Source organism: Hipposideros armiger, unplaced genomic scaffold, assembly GCF_001890085.2.
Source record: "Hipposideros armiger isolate ML-2016 unplaced genomic scaffold, ASM189008v1 scaffold_790, whole genome shotgun sequence".
Taxonomy (NCBI): Eukaryota; Metazoa; Chordata; class Mammalia; order Chiroptera; family Hipposideridae; genus Hipposideros; species Hipposideros armiger.
Genome location: NW_017732140.1, coordinates 28,834 through 43,160, shown reverse-complemented (window position 1 = coordinate 43,160; position 14,327 = coordinate 28,834). Strand labels below are relative to the sequence as shown.

The window sequence follows — 14,327 nt, the reverse complement described above, 5'->3', positions numbered from 1 at the left end:
GTGTCTCCCAGGTGCCGATGCCTAAGGGAAGTAAGGGCATGAGCAACCCGGGGGGAGGGCATTCCCGGGGGAGGGAACAGCAAGTGCAAAGGCCCTGAGGCAGGGACACCGCTAGTGTGGTGAAGGATTGCCCAGGAGCCAGCTGGAGCAGAGTGAGCAAGGCGGGAGAGGAGGAGCTGAGGTCAGAGAAGTGATGGGGCGGGGCCCAGGGGGACTTGTGGGGAGGGTTTTGAGCAGAGGTGTGACATGATCCAGCTTAGTTTCAAAGGGACCTCTGGCTGCCTGTGGAGATAGACGGGCCGGGGGCAGAGGCAGACACAGGGAGAGGGCGTCTGTACTAAGCTGGGGCATGATGCTTGGAGCAGGGGGTTCTCCTTCCCCTTCCTTCATGACAGTCACCACGTGCTCATGATGACTGTTGTTATTCTTAGAGGGCATGACCCTACACCAAGCAGTGTCCTACGGTTGATTCCAGAATATCCCATGAGGAATGCACTCTTGTCAGTTTAAGAATGAAGAAACCAAGGTTCAGAGAGGTGAAGTCACTGGTCCAGAATCACACAGCTAGAAAGGGGCGAAGCCAGGATTTGGCCCCCTTTGTCACTGTGACGCTCCTCTATGGTCACAGCTCAGGATTGGCCCTGTGCCAGGCTGTGGGCCCTTCCTGTTGAGCAGGGCTGTCAGGATTGCCATCCAGACCCAGAGAGCACAGCCCCTCACTGCTCAGTGGCGGGGGGCCAGGAATGTCGGAAGCCCCTCTCGACTCACCCCGTCCCCTTCTCATGCCAGGTCCACGATTACCTTCGGAGCAAGCTCTGTTCTCTATATGAGAATGACTGCATTTTTGACAAGTTCGAATGCGCCTGGAACGGGAGTGACAGGTAACCATCAGACCTCAGGCCCCACCATCTAACTGGGGAGAGTTCTGTTCAGTGGGGCCTCAGCTGGTGACCTGGGCAAATGCGTCATGGGAATTCACTTTTAATAGACCTCAGTAAGTCAAGGTGTTCGAAAGAGGCCCACCTTTCTTGTGGCAGGTATAGGCATGAGCTCTCAGCTTTCAAAGTCAAGGACAGGAAACAAACCTTCACATTCTGTAGCTACCCCTAATGTCCATGTGTGGCCTCACTCCCTGAGTGGTAGTGGAAACACATTAATTTTGGGTCCCCAGGTTGTCAAGGTGGTGGGTGTTCCCAGTGCTGGGGCCCCCGTGGGGCAGACAGCTTTAGCCACTAAAGTCTATCCACCCGTCCTCCCGCCATCAATGCTGCAGCCGCCTCTCTCTAGCGGCACCCCCACTTCAGGCCCACTAGGGCTGGGGGAGCACATCCCCGCTCCTGTACCTCCTGGGTCCAGCCGCCTCTCACCTAGGAAATGGTCCTGAGCCTGATGAGGATTCCCCCCATCCCCCGGCTCAGCCCAGAGCGGGTGTGGACAGGGACCGCCCAGCAGAGGCCCAGGTGACAAGACAGTAGGGATAAAACTGACGCTGGCCAGTGTATCAGAATGTCACATCACATTTTCACAATCGGAGCACATTTGGTGTCAACTCGCTCCCCTGCAGTCTAGTCCAGTGTGGCAGGTGCGGTGACAAGGGTGCAGTGAGACCCCCCGTGTTCTACTCAGGTGCTCTCCAGGGGTGTGTCTAGCCACATGGACCCCATCAGTCATGCCTGTCTGCCCAGGAGCAGGTTGGCCTCTGCCCACGTCCTGACAGGTCCAGCACTGCTTTGGTCATGTTAGAGCTTCTGTGGTATGACCCTGTGTGGCTTTGGCCACAGGTATGCTGGGACCGTGAGGGCAGGTGGGTATGAGGGGAGGGAGGCCAGCAGCAATAGGGCCCCAAGTGGGGTAAAGCCGCTGTGTCCAGGGGTGGGGATCCCTGCGAGTTTTTGCTGACATCCTGGGGTCCACCTGGCCCATGAGGGTCTCTGAGCAGGACTGTGGTCTCAGACAGAGGGACCAGCTTGGTGATCACAGGGGTCCACTTTAAGGGTGCTTAGAAAGCCAGGATGGAGACGCCGGTGCCAGCCTGAGGCTGGGCGGACACAGCAGGGTCAGGGGACACTGGCACTACCTCTAGGTGCTTGCACCCAGGCTGACCTCAGAAACCCCCAGTGAGGTCAGAGATTCTCAGGTATCCCTGAGCTGCAGGCCCTGATGCATTGGGGTGTTCCCTGCTGAACACTGCCAGTGGGTCATGGGATGGGGGTTCTGTCCTTATTGCTGGCAAAAGGTGATTCCAACTGTGTGTGTTGGGAGCCCTCTGTGGTTGCGACCACTGCCTACACTTCCTCCACATTGCCACCAGAGGGCGCCCATGAACAGGCAATGCCTGGCTCCCGGCGATGGGCCCGCCAAGCTCTGTTGCTGTCTGGTGCCCAGCCTGGACCTTAGCGGTCCTGCCTCTTACCAGCCGCTTCCTGCCATGCACTTTATACACCAGCCATCCCCGGCCCTGGAGGTCTCCACCACCCCGCTTCCTGCTTCCCTCTCCACACCCGGCTCTGCTCCTGCCCCCTCGAACCCTGCCCGCATTGCACCTGGCTCACTCCTCCTTTCACCTGGCATGACCAACTCAACTCCAGGCCCCCTCCTCCAGGAAGCCCTCAGGGTCCTCTCCGCCCTGCCCCTCCCCCTGCCCCTCCCCCAGTCTCCTGGGTTTTCCTTCCTTGCCTTGGCATTTATCACATTTTCCTTCTTGCCTCTGTTTGCCTCCCCCAGTGGTTGGGGTGCCCTGGAGGTGGGACTGTGGCTCAGACCACTCTGAGCCCCTCACTTGGGGCCTTAGGGGTGTCCAGTCAATGGCTATGGACGTTCTGGAAGGCACAGGGGTGTGCCACCTCCTTCGCTTCATCCCACGCACTCCTCTGGGCCCAGCATGCCCTATGGATAGGGATCTTGAGACAAATAAACCCTGGCCTCTGCCTTCTAGGAGCTCAGAGTCTAAGGGTAGGTGCAAGCACTGCCCTCCAGGGTCCCCCCCTTGCAGACCAAACAACCTGAATCCCATGGGCTCAGTGTGCTGTCCTTCTCATGTTAATGGGGTGCTTACGGTACCCTGTTATGTAGATGGCAGCAGAGATGCTAGATGTGTGATAACCCTCACAGCAGCTCCTACCCACCTCCAGCAAGGCTTAGGTGGCCAGCCTGGTGTGTAGGAAAGGACAGCAGCTTTGGGGTCAGACACTGATGATTTCTGGTCCACACGCCACCACTCTCCAGCCAGGTGTAAGCCACTGGGCCTCCTGAGTCTGCTTCCCTGGAATGTGGTTCTAATAAACTGACCTCCCAGGGCTGCGCTGAGGCTGAGACCCTGCGTATGAAGCTCTTGGCAAGGCCACGGGTTCGTACTGGCAGTGGGTGGTCCGATGATCTAGGGGTCTGTCGTCTGTCTTGGACCTGCCATGGTTACCCACCTGAAAGAACCCTGCTGAGCCTCCAAGACCTACCTCAAATGCCACTTCCTCTAGGAAGCTCTCCTTGATCTGCTCTACCTGGGAGGAAGGGATTTGTGTCAACCAAGAGTCCTCTGGCTGTAGGCGTCAGATAAGCCTAAGCGCGTTCTGAGCACTTCTGGGCAAGGCTACCCCAGGGCTCCTGCTGCATCTTTGGGACCATCTCCTCTGTGTCCATCCATTCTCATCTCAGCTCCTCCCTGCTTCTCTTTACACACCAACCTCAGCTTCTCCTGCCCTTGCTGCTGGGGATGACGACCCCAGATAGTCCTCCTTCCATTGTCCTCACAGCCCCTCCCAGAGCCTATGGAAAATTCTCATGGAAGCATCTGATTGGCTTTGTTTGGGTCACATGCTCACGTTTGAGCCAATCAGCATGGACATGATTATAACATTATACCACAGTTGGCCAGCAGAGGGGCGGGTGGAGTGCTGTGATTGAGGGATGGGGGCAGCAGCCTTTCCCAGCGCAAAGAGCAGCCAGAATTGTGACCCCCACATGCAGATGTGGAAAATGAGGTTAGCAGAGGTGAAGAAACTGGCTTCAATGCAAGCCGGGGCGGGGGCAGGGGCGGCACTCTGGTGATGACCTAGCTGAGGGTCACACACTGGGGGGGTCCCTGTTGGCTGAAATGGCCAGACGCCTGGACTGTGAGGGGGAAGCCTCTGACCCTCACAACTCTTACAGTGAATTTAAAACGACAGACCTTCCTGGTTCTGTGGTATTTCCTGGCTCAGAGGTGTCACATTGCAGTGAGGTCTCCCAGGTCATGACTGAGATGACTGAGGGGACATTAGAGCTAGCCGAACCTTCCCAGGATGAGCTGACTTCCAAGGTGAGAAGTGGGGCTTCTTCAGGGGGTGGGGGGCCGAGGGTGCTCTGTCCACACCCTGAGCAGTGCAGGGTGGGCGCCTCGCACTATGAGCACCTCCACGGGCCGACTGGCGCCTCCACACACATCATTTAATTGTCTCAACAACAAATGGGTCTATTCACAGGAATTAAGGTTTTAAAGGCAGAATTTTAGAACAGAAAAGTACAGAGCCAGAAAATACGTTAGAACTCTCCACCCACCCTCCTTCCACCCCCAGATTAGACAGATCTCTTGAAAAGGCAGAACTGTTTCACTGCCCACCTCCCCAGGCCTGGGCCCACCCCCACCACTCAGCAGGTAGCTGCAGAGAGGTCCCACGTCAGAGTGCAGAGGGATGGCTGGCCCAGGTGAGCCCCTCCTGGGTCTGCCTGGATGCCCCCACAAAAGAGCCAGTTTATGGAGGGGTTGTATCCTCATTGCTCCCAAAACACCCACCTGATCTCTGAACATGAGGTCAGAGAAAGCAGTTTGGGTTTCAAGGAGAGGTGACACATAACACTAACACTGCAGATGGTGGGCACAGGGACCGCACAGGTTGGGCAGGGCAGCCCCCAAAGTCACTCGTGGGTGGAAACCCAAAGGGAATTCTTGGCCCAACCTTGTCAGGCCCCAAGCCAAGTGGAAGGTTATTTCTGCCTGAGTGGCCTCGTCTCCTGAAAGTCTGGGGCTCTCTCTCCCGGACTACAGGGGAAAGTACAGGAAAAGATTTTTGTGATGTTTGGGGCAGAGCACTCAAGGGCTCTTAGCTCTTGGTCCTGAAGTCCGTATGGTGATGGCAGCTGAGAGGTGAGGGAGGACGGGTGACCCCAGGGAAAGGTGGCTCTGAGGCAGGTGTGGCCCCGCGTCTCCTTCCATGGGCTCCCTTCCCAGGGAGCGATGGCCCTGCAGCCCCGGGGTTATTTGTTGAGAAGGGGCAGGTTTCTTTCCCCCGCGTCCTCCACCTGACTCCTGTCCTCCCTCCAGCGTCATCATGACCGGGGCCTACAACAACTTCTTCCGCATGTTTGACCGGAACACCAAGCGGGACGTGACCCTGGAGGCCTCCCGGGAGAGCAGCAAGCCCCGGGCAGTGCTCAAGCCGCGGCGCGTGTGTGTGGGCGGCAAACGCCGGCGGGACGACATCAGCGTGGACAGCTTGGACTTCACCAAGAAGATCCTGCACACGGCCTGGCACCCGGCCGAGAACATCATTGCCATCGCTGCCACCAACAACCTGTACATCTTCCAGGACAAGGTGAGCTCCGAGATGCACTAGGCGTGCGCAGGGCCCACCCTGCGAGCCAGCCGTTGGCAGCTGCCCCGGCACGACCGTCAAACGGCAGCATAGAAGAGGGGGACGATGGCGGCGGTGACAAGGACAAGGGAGTGGCCTTGTCCTTCCCCCGGCGTCCCTAAGCCAGGCCACCTTTGGGCAGTTGTCTGTTTAAAAAGAAAGAAAACAAACGATTCACAGCCACAAATCGTGAAATGGACGTGATTGTCGGCTTTCAAGTTCAGGGTTCTTTCACTCCCGTACTTGACCTGCGTGCGGTCTTTACCACATTGTTAGGATTTTTACATCTCTGGGTTAATTTTTCACTCCAGCGGTTCCTTTCAGGGGATGCGGGAGCCGATGTGAGCTGTTTCTCTCACAGGCTGACTGGCCCCAGATCAGGGCTCTGGGGACAGATAATGAAGCTCAGACAAGCCAGCCAGGGGTTCTTTGGTTATAAGCGGAGCAATTCCCACTGTCTCAGAGCTGCGGGCCTCACCTTTAAATTTTGGATCATGAATTCCAGCTGAGAATTTGCAGATGCAAGCTCTTTTAGGTTCTTTCCAGGTCTTTCAATATCCCCGGTCCATTTTGGTTTCCTGAGAGGAAGGGGGGTGTGAAATCTTCCCGTGTGTGCCTGTTATTCTCACCATTTCACCAACATTTGCTGTGCACCTGCCGTGTACCAGGCATGGCACTGGGTCCTTTAGGTGCATTGATTTAAGCCCTATGCCTGCTCTGTGGGGCACCATCACCCTTCAACAGTCACTGGGTACCTCATGGGAACTCCTGCTGGGTCGGTCCATGACCTTTTGGCATCCTTGTCACGACCCTGAGAGTCGGGTGGGCGTCCATTCATTTCTTCCATAAACGCCCACTGTTCACTGAGTGCCAGGCCCCGTGCCATGTGCCAGGGATTAAAAGATGAACAATTCATCACCCCTATTGTACACATGAGGAAACCCAGGCCCCGGAACGATGTACAGTCTGCCCAAGGCGCTCCAGGCAGGCAGGCGGTGCAGTCAGGGACCCCATCCAGATCTTCGCACAGGCACTTTTCTCTCCATGTTGGTGGCTCACGTTAGAGCCATGGTTTAGCCTGGAAGGTTTGGAGACATTGCTTCATCTGTGAAGCAGGACGAAGCAGGTGACACAAGGACCAAGGTGTCCAAGGGAGAATGGAGAAGCCCCCGGTGGCTCCTTGCTGTTTGGTGACTTCAAAGCTCAGCCGTCCACGCGACTCCTCATTGCGCCCTGGCCCTTTTCACATGCACTGGACCGCCTCCGAAAGAAGATTGCATGTTATAACCATTTTAAGATACCTTTTATTTATGACCGCACAGTCTCCAGGGACACTTTCTCCAGGGCCACAATAGCTCCTTCTGCTCTGTCAAGACCAGCTCCACCCACTCCGCCAACCACGCACGTGTTGACTTTGCCCAGGAAAGGCAGCCGGTCCCGTGCTGTGCATTTTGATTCCGAAAGCAGCCTGCAGAGGCTCCACCAAATCCAACCTTTTTTTACAAGATGTAACCTAACCCAGGAAATAGACCCACCTGAAATTTTTGTCAGCGGATAACGGTATACTTTTGTGTGTGTCAAAGCACAAAACGCATGTGCACTCACTTCCGGCCATACGATATTTACACAAGGAAATGGGTCCATTGATCTTTTTTTTTTTTTAAATCAAAGTGAATGAAGAATGTTTGTTTATATATCACTGTAAAATCCAGGTGACCTGGACAGTATTATATGTATATATCTATTCTAATTAAAATTAACAATCACAGGATTGGATTCCTTTTTTTCCCCTTTGTAAAGAGGTTCAAGAATGTGGTAAATTGTATAGAAACCTTGTTGAAGCCAAAATCCAGCTCTGAGGGCCTTACACAATTACTCGGATATTTGGCACAGTCCATTCCCCTTTGTGGTTCAGATGCTGAGAGGAAACGTGCATTTACAGCTGGAGGTGTCTGTCAGATCACAGACGTAACACTTACCATCCGCCAAGTGCAGATCTTATACCGTATGAAAAAGGAGGTCTTAACACAGTTCCTGGTACCTTACTTCTGTTTTAAACTTTGGATACCAAACCAAAAAGAAAAAGAAAAGGTAAAGATAGGAAACGATCTTTTCGGAAGAAAAGCCTATCTTTGGATCCCTGGAAAAGAATGATGTCCAAAGCAAACTGTGAATAATAGAATGTGTTTCGAGAAACATGTGTTGCGGGTGGGGAGAGACAAAGCTAGAAATGACAGAAGGGCCAGTAAAATGGTCACAAACGTTGCTTCCTTAACTCTGTTGAAATTTTCTGCTCCTCTTGAATGTATGGGCGTTCACATAGTCATTGTGCAGTTGTTGGGTTGTTTTTATTTTTGTTTGCGTTCTCTCGGAGGACTGCGCTCTCGGTGGCGACGGACATGTATGTGGTGGTAGAGTAGATGGAACCGGTCACTTTGGACTCTGTAACTCATAGGTGCATTCTTGTTTTTTTTGGTGTTTCACAAATTACCCAGCTGTTGAATAAAACTATAAATATGTGAATACCAGCTTTTTCCAATAAAATAACAAAGGTTACCTTGAAAATGAAGCTCAGAATGGTGTTTGTTTTTGACGAGGCTGACCCCAGGGCAGTGGGCCCCCTCAGGAGGCTATATGGCGGACGGGGGCTACCCATGGGCGCCGGGAAGCCTGGTTCACCTCACGGCTTTGCTGCCGCGAGCTCCTAGCACAGCTTTTAGCCTTTCCAAGCTCTGATGTCATCACCGAGCAAATGGAGCTAATAATAATACCAACCTCAATGGTTTGCATTGTGGGGGAGGGGCAACCCTCCATGGGACCAGGCCCGCAAAGCACAGGGCCTGGCACAGAAGCCCTCAGTAAACGGTGGCTGTTTGTTTTGAAGTTGGTCAGCATAACCCATCATGATTTCCAAATACTCTCACATTCTCCCATGGGTTTTTTTTTTGACCCTCACGTCCAATGTGAGACTAAGGTACAGATGAGGCAACTGAGGTTCAGAGAGGTTAAGGAACTAGCAGGAGACCACACAGCTAGGATGTGTTGGTGCCAGGCTTTGAGCCCGGGGCGGGCTAACTTCTAATGTAGTGCTCCCCTAGCAGCACTACCACACACGTGCCTCAGGGTCCCCGGGAACGGGAGCCAGAGAGGAGAGACACAGGGCATCTGGGTTAGTTCTGGAAGCCAGGGAGGCCCAGCTCCGCCTGCTGCGACGGCTGAGATAAACACGAGGATGTGCAGGGATGTGCTTTGTGTCCCCAGGAGTCTCCCTGCGTCCTTCCTGGGAGTCTAGGCCTCCCTCCTCCACTTTCAAGAGGGTGTTTTCCACGTCAGGCCCAGCAGGGGAAGGCAGGGGCTGTTCTGGTGGGTCTGCCGGCAGGACTTTCATTGGCTCAGCTCTCCGCACTCAGGACAGAGCATGAAGGTGGAGAAAGCTGCCTCCTGGCTGTGTGGCTTTGGACACACGGCTAACCTCTCTGAACCGCACCTATAAGACAAGGCCACTCCTTCCCAGTGGGGATGACTAATGAGATAATAAAAAGAACTTTTTTGAATCCGTGGGCGGGGGGGCTCCACGTGTACTATTTCACTTAGGCTTCGTGTTACCCCTTTTGAGGAGGAAGGGGGAGAGCTATTGTTATACCAGTTTACACACGGAGAACCCGAGGCTTAGGGATTGAATCATTTAACCTGGGCCCAAATCTTAGCGCTAGTAAGTGGTGGAGTCTAGATTCAAATCAGATGGTGAACGCTCCTGCCACGTGCCAGCTGCTCAAAGGATGGTGCCAGATGTCGCGGCCTCAGCCCCCCAGACCCCAGCTTCCACCAGCATCGACTGAGCACCAGCTCTGGGACTGGGCAGGTGAGAATGAGGTGCAGGCGAGATTCAGGCTTTGCGATGGGGGCGTAGCCTGGGGTATCCAGGTGGGACCGATCTAGCACATGCGTTTTTGGAAGCAGAGCACCTGTTGGTGCTTTTCCCCCAGAGCTTCCAGAAGGAAGCAGCCTTGCCCACACTCTGATTTTAGCCCAGGGAGACAGACCACTGTCGGACTTCTGACCCACAGATTGTAAGAGAATAAGCATGTTTGTTAAGCCGCCAAGCTTGTGGCAGTTTGTCACCGTGACCCTAGGAAATGAATTCAGCTACCTTCATTCTGACCTCCCAGCCCCCGCTTTGGCTCCCGCCACTCCCACAGGTGAGGGCCCACAGGTGAGAGGTGCAAGTGCCTGCCTAAGGCCACTCACCTGGAAGGAGGCAGCAGCGGTGGGATCAAACCCCACATTGCCCTTCTTGAGGGTGGCAGGCTGAGACCCTGCTGGGGAGCTCCTGGCAATATTCAGGGGGCCTGTAGCCAGAGGGTGGCAGAGAGGGGTAGGCGGGGGCTCCGAGCGGCCAGGGACGTGAGGGAAGTTGGGCTTCTAGGCAGGGCGGCCAGGCTGGCTGCACCTGTGGACGGGCCCCGACTGCACTCCAGGCCCTGAGCTCAGAGCTGTGGACAGGCCACAGAGGGGAGCGTTTGAGCAGGCTGCATGAAATAACGCTCAAAATCTGCTCCCCTCCCAACTATAGGCCATTGTCTGCTCAGATGAAAATGTGATTGTCACCCGTCTGTCCCCAGCCCTGAGAGCTCTGAGGTCCCTGACGCCCACTGGGCCACATCCACAAGCCTTAGCCTGGTATGTAAGCCACGTGGTGCTGAGAGCTCAGCGGACACTTGTGAGCCATGCACGGCGCCAGCACCACCTCAGGTCGTCCGCACAGCCACCCTAAAGGAGGAGGCTGTGACTTCCCTCGTGCTACAAATAAGGAAACTGAGGCACAAAGAGTCGAAAAGAGGGGTGACTTGCCCAAGGCCACAGACTTGTGAGTGCTGGAGCCAGGCTCAGGACTCAGGGCAGCGTGTCCCCAAACTGGGTCCTGGACTCTGCCACCTGAACCACTTCGGTCCCTGCGGGTGATTTCTGATGGGTGTTTCCAGGCTGCTGCTTGAGCTCCTCTGCCTAGAACTGAGTCCATAGCCTCCCCCGTCTCCCCCAGGCTCCTGACCTACAGCCTAAAGCATCCAGGCTGGGTCAGGGCCTGCAGAAGCTCAACCACCTGAGAAAACTTGAACAAAGGCTTACCCGCGTCAGCTGTGGTCTCCTAGCAACTGAAAATCTTCTAGAGCTCAAAATAATTGCCCAGGTCCTGAGTGATTCATTTCAAACAGCTGTGTCCTTTTTTGAACAACAAAGCCCCATTATCTCCACCTGGATACTGTTAGAATGGGCCCACACAGCCAAGTGACATGAAGACTTTCAGAGAGGCACTGAAAACCTGCAACAGGCAGCAGTAGTAGGAGGACAAAAGTAAAAATGAAAATTGAAAGGAATCCATTATTAAAATTATGCCAAAAAAATGTCCAAACATGCAAAATAGCTATGGATGTTTGGGAGAAGACTAGGAGAGGTACAAGTGACTGTACCATTTATAAATAATAAGAACTAACTTCTCCTTGGAAGGATCACTGTTTAGTTTAGCAAATTGGCTTGATCATTCATTCATCATTCAACAAATGTTTTCTGAACACCTACTGTGTGAGGAGCACTGAGCCTAGTGGCTCAGAGCAGGGACCCTGCAGCCCAGCAGCTGGGGCTCAAATCCTGGCTTTGATGGTAGCTGTTCATCGTGGGCACGTCACCTACTCTTGCTGCACCTCAGTGTCCTCATCTACAAAGTGTGGAGAAAGATAGTTCCTACCTTGTGGGGTTGTGGGATTAAATGGGAAAATCTTTGCGTAAGTGGTTAGCAGAGAGCCTGGCCCCACCAATCCTGGTAATGTCATCATCGCTCTTTCCTCAAAGCTTCAGTGAAGTCTTGCTACACCCTGCTGCTGGGTCCCAGCCATCCCTGAGGGGACTCGGAACAGCCTGTGTCCACCGCTGAGAATGAGAAGCCTCGCTGAGGAGGGCGGCCTGCAGGAGGAGGGGAGGGGGAGCTGGGGCAGCTGGGGGTGGGCAGGGCCAGGGGTTCGCTGCAGCCTGGAGTCAGCAGGCTAACCGACACCACCCACACCAGCCGGGATGGTGTAGGGGTCCGCGTGCATCCCCAGGCCCCCTGGCAGTGATGGCCAGAATCTGGGTTTCCTATAGCCACGCAGGGTGGAGGGCAGTGGGCACTCTCCCCTCTACCTCCTGTGTGCAGGCTGGTGGAAGTGTCAGTCCTTCTGTCCTGCCCCCGCTAGTCATGGGATCGGCGTGTGGCCCAAGCGAGGCCAGCCCAACACGCTGCCCTGACTCTCAAGAGCCTGGAGGAGATGCTTAGGAGGCCCCGTGGGACGGAGACTCTGTGACGGCAGTTTCTCTCTCCGACACGATCGTCTGAGCCAGGATGGGGCTTCACTCTCAAGGCTGGCAGGAGAGCGTAAGGAGGGGGCGTGCTGTCCTTTCATGGCGTGGCCTGGACATGGCTTGTTTCCCTTCCAGTTACTTCCATTGGCCAGAAATTGGGCTCACAGCAGGGGAGGCTGGGAAAGGGGGCTGTTCTGGGGTGGCCAGAGGCTCAGCTCCAGGTCCGGGCTTCTCCTACCTTTCAGGGCACTTGGGGGGACAAATAGCAGTTGTCTCTGCTACAGACAGAAAATGGGGTGCTGCTCAGTCTTTCCAGGGCTCGTACCCAAACGACCCCCGAGAAGCCCTTGTTTTTGCCCTTCCAAAAAGACTTATCTGCCAGTCAACGGAGACCATTTCTGTGACTTGCCCCCAAGCCATCTGAACGAGAGAGGTCTGTGCCCACTGCATGTGCCCGTGTCACGGTAACACGGGTCGGCTTCTGCTTCCTGACATAAAAGCCTGAAAGATGATTCTCCCACAGAGAACGGCACACTTGGGACAAAAAAACAATGATCTGCTGGTGAACATGAGCGGGCGGATCCCAGGGAGGAGCAGAAACTCAGGAAGAGGGCAGCCTGGGGGAGGGTCCCGTGGTGCAGGTGGGGCCCAAGGCGAGGGTAAGACTCTGCCTGGGGGGAGCAGGGTCCTGAGACAGGGACCCGGCTTTAGCCAGAGAGCTGGTACCTCTGAGTGGCATTCTCAGGACCCCTGGGTGCCAGTTACGCTGCCTGGTGGGGCCGTCAGACCCCATGCTGGGGGCAGAGACCCTCAGGAAGCTGAGCGGGGAGGTGGGGAGTTTTGGTTGAAAAGAAACAACACATTTTCAGGCCTGTCTTTGTCAGAGCAACAAGCTTTCAGCGATGGCAGGCAGAAATGGTGTTTATTTAACTCCAACACGCTAATAGGCTGATCGGGAGTTGGGATGGTTAGACTGTCATCAGATGGCAGATTCGAGAAAGACAGAGTCCTGCTTTGTGGGACACTTTGAAATAGGCAACTGCAGAAATTTGGGTTTCTGCCACTTGGGAGTGTTTTTACGTGATGTGGGATCAGGATACAGGAATGGAATTGAGAAAATGGAAAAGCGCATTTGAATAATTGAACATCAAATCATCGGTCTTGAGCAGCGTGTCCACGAGGAGACCTGGCAGTCTCTGACCATTTTCCACCACCCCAGAGGATGGACAGTGCAGACTCCGTGAATCCATGTTTCTTTGGGGCGCTCAACAGAGGGGAGTCTCCCCACGCTGGAACCTGGCACCAAACCCCCTCCATGGCGCACCAGATTGGGTCTTTCTGGAGCAGTTCACATGCTGCTGCTGCTTCCTGGAAGCCCCGTGAGCCCCCCACCCCCCGGCAGACCCTCCCTGGTGCTCCCGTGGCCGGCCAGGGGAGGAAGGCCCAGCCCCGAGCAGGCAGCTGGACATGGTGTTGACGGCTGGCTGCCCCTGCGGCCAGCACGGCTCTTCCCCGGCCAGTCTGAGGGACAGCCCCAGAGGCAGTGTTCTGAAGAGGGAATGTAAGACAGAGGAAAACATTGATTTCTTCATGGCCCAGTAAATAAACAGGCTTCGGTTCCCGCCTTAGCTCTGTCACATGACTTTGGGCAAGTCGTTGAACCCCCATATGGGAACCCCCATATGAAAACTGTTGGTGGGGGGAGGCACGGGACCTAGTTGCGAGGACCAGACGACCTCATGTAAACAGCGCCGCACACGCAGTGGCGCTCAGAAACCTAGGTCCCTCCCCTCACTGAGGGCGAGTCAGATTCTAGAAGCAGGAGCCTTTGGCCCCAACAGTCTGCTCTCTGCCAGTCCCTCCATGCGCCCAACACCTGGTGCTGGGTCCGCAGGGAGCAGCCGGTTTATCAACAAGAAAGGAGGGTGATCAGCACGTCAAGGAGCCTCAGGACCTCCAGGGCCGAGGGCATTCTGATATTTATAGCTCCATGGAAGCCATCCAAAGACGCAGTCCCCAGAACCAGAGGGCCACAGCTGGCCAGGTCTGCTGGTGGTGGGGACAGCCTCTCACTGTCTCCTTTCTTCTCCAAACCGTGCCTCAAAGTACCCCAGCCCCGTCCTCCCGGCGCTCAGCCGTGACCTCACCAGGGCCCTGGCGTCAGAGCCGAGGGGCTCCGGCTGCCTGCAGGACAGAGGCCCACTCCAGCCTGGCCTTGGACGTGGCTCTGCCCTCTGGGAGCTGCAGGCGTCTGGGGCCATGGCGGAGGCCTCCCAGCGATGCCCTGGGTGTTGAATGGGCTTCCTCTGGCCTCACTGAATCCAGTTCCTCCCATGCTCTCAAAATGGGGCAAACCCCACATCCTCCCAGGAGCCTCCCCACCACCTC

At 55.3% G+C, this 14,327-nt stretch overlaps 1 protein-coding gene across 3 annotated transcripts in view; it reads left to right on the top strand.

Moving 5' to 3' along the window:
* The window catches only part of PPP2R2C (protein phosphatase 2 regulatory subunit Bgamma), a 69,216-nt gene extending 61,842 nt beyond the window's left edge, over positions 1-7,374 (top strand). For all 3 annotated transcript variants that reach the window (XM_019628454.1, XM_019628453.1, XM_019628452.1), the window contains exons 8-9: positions 790-881; positions 5,297-7,374. In XM_019628454.1, coding sequence (XP_019483999.1) covers positions 790-881; positions 5,297-5,588 — 384 coding nt within the window. In that variant the 3' untranslated portion in view covers positions 5,589-7,374. The remainder of the gene's footprint in view (positions 1-789; positions 882-5,296) is intronic.
* The last annotated feature ends 6,953 nt before the right edge of the window (positions 7,375-14,327 follow it).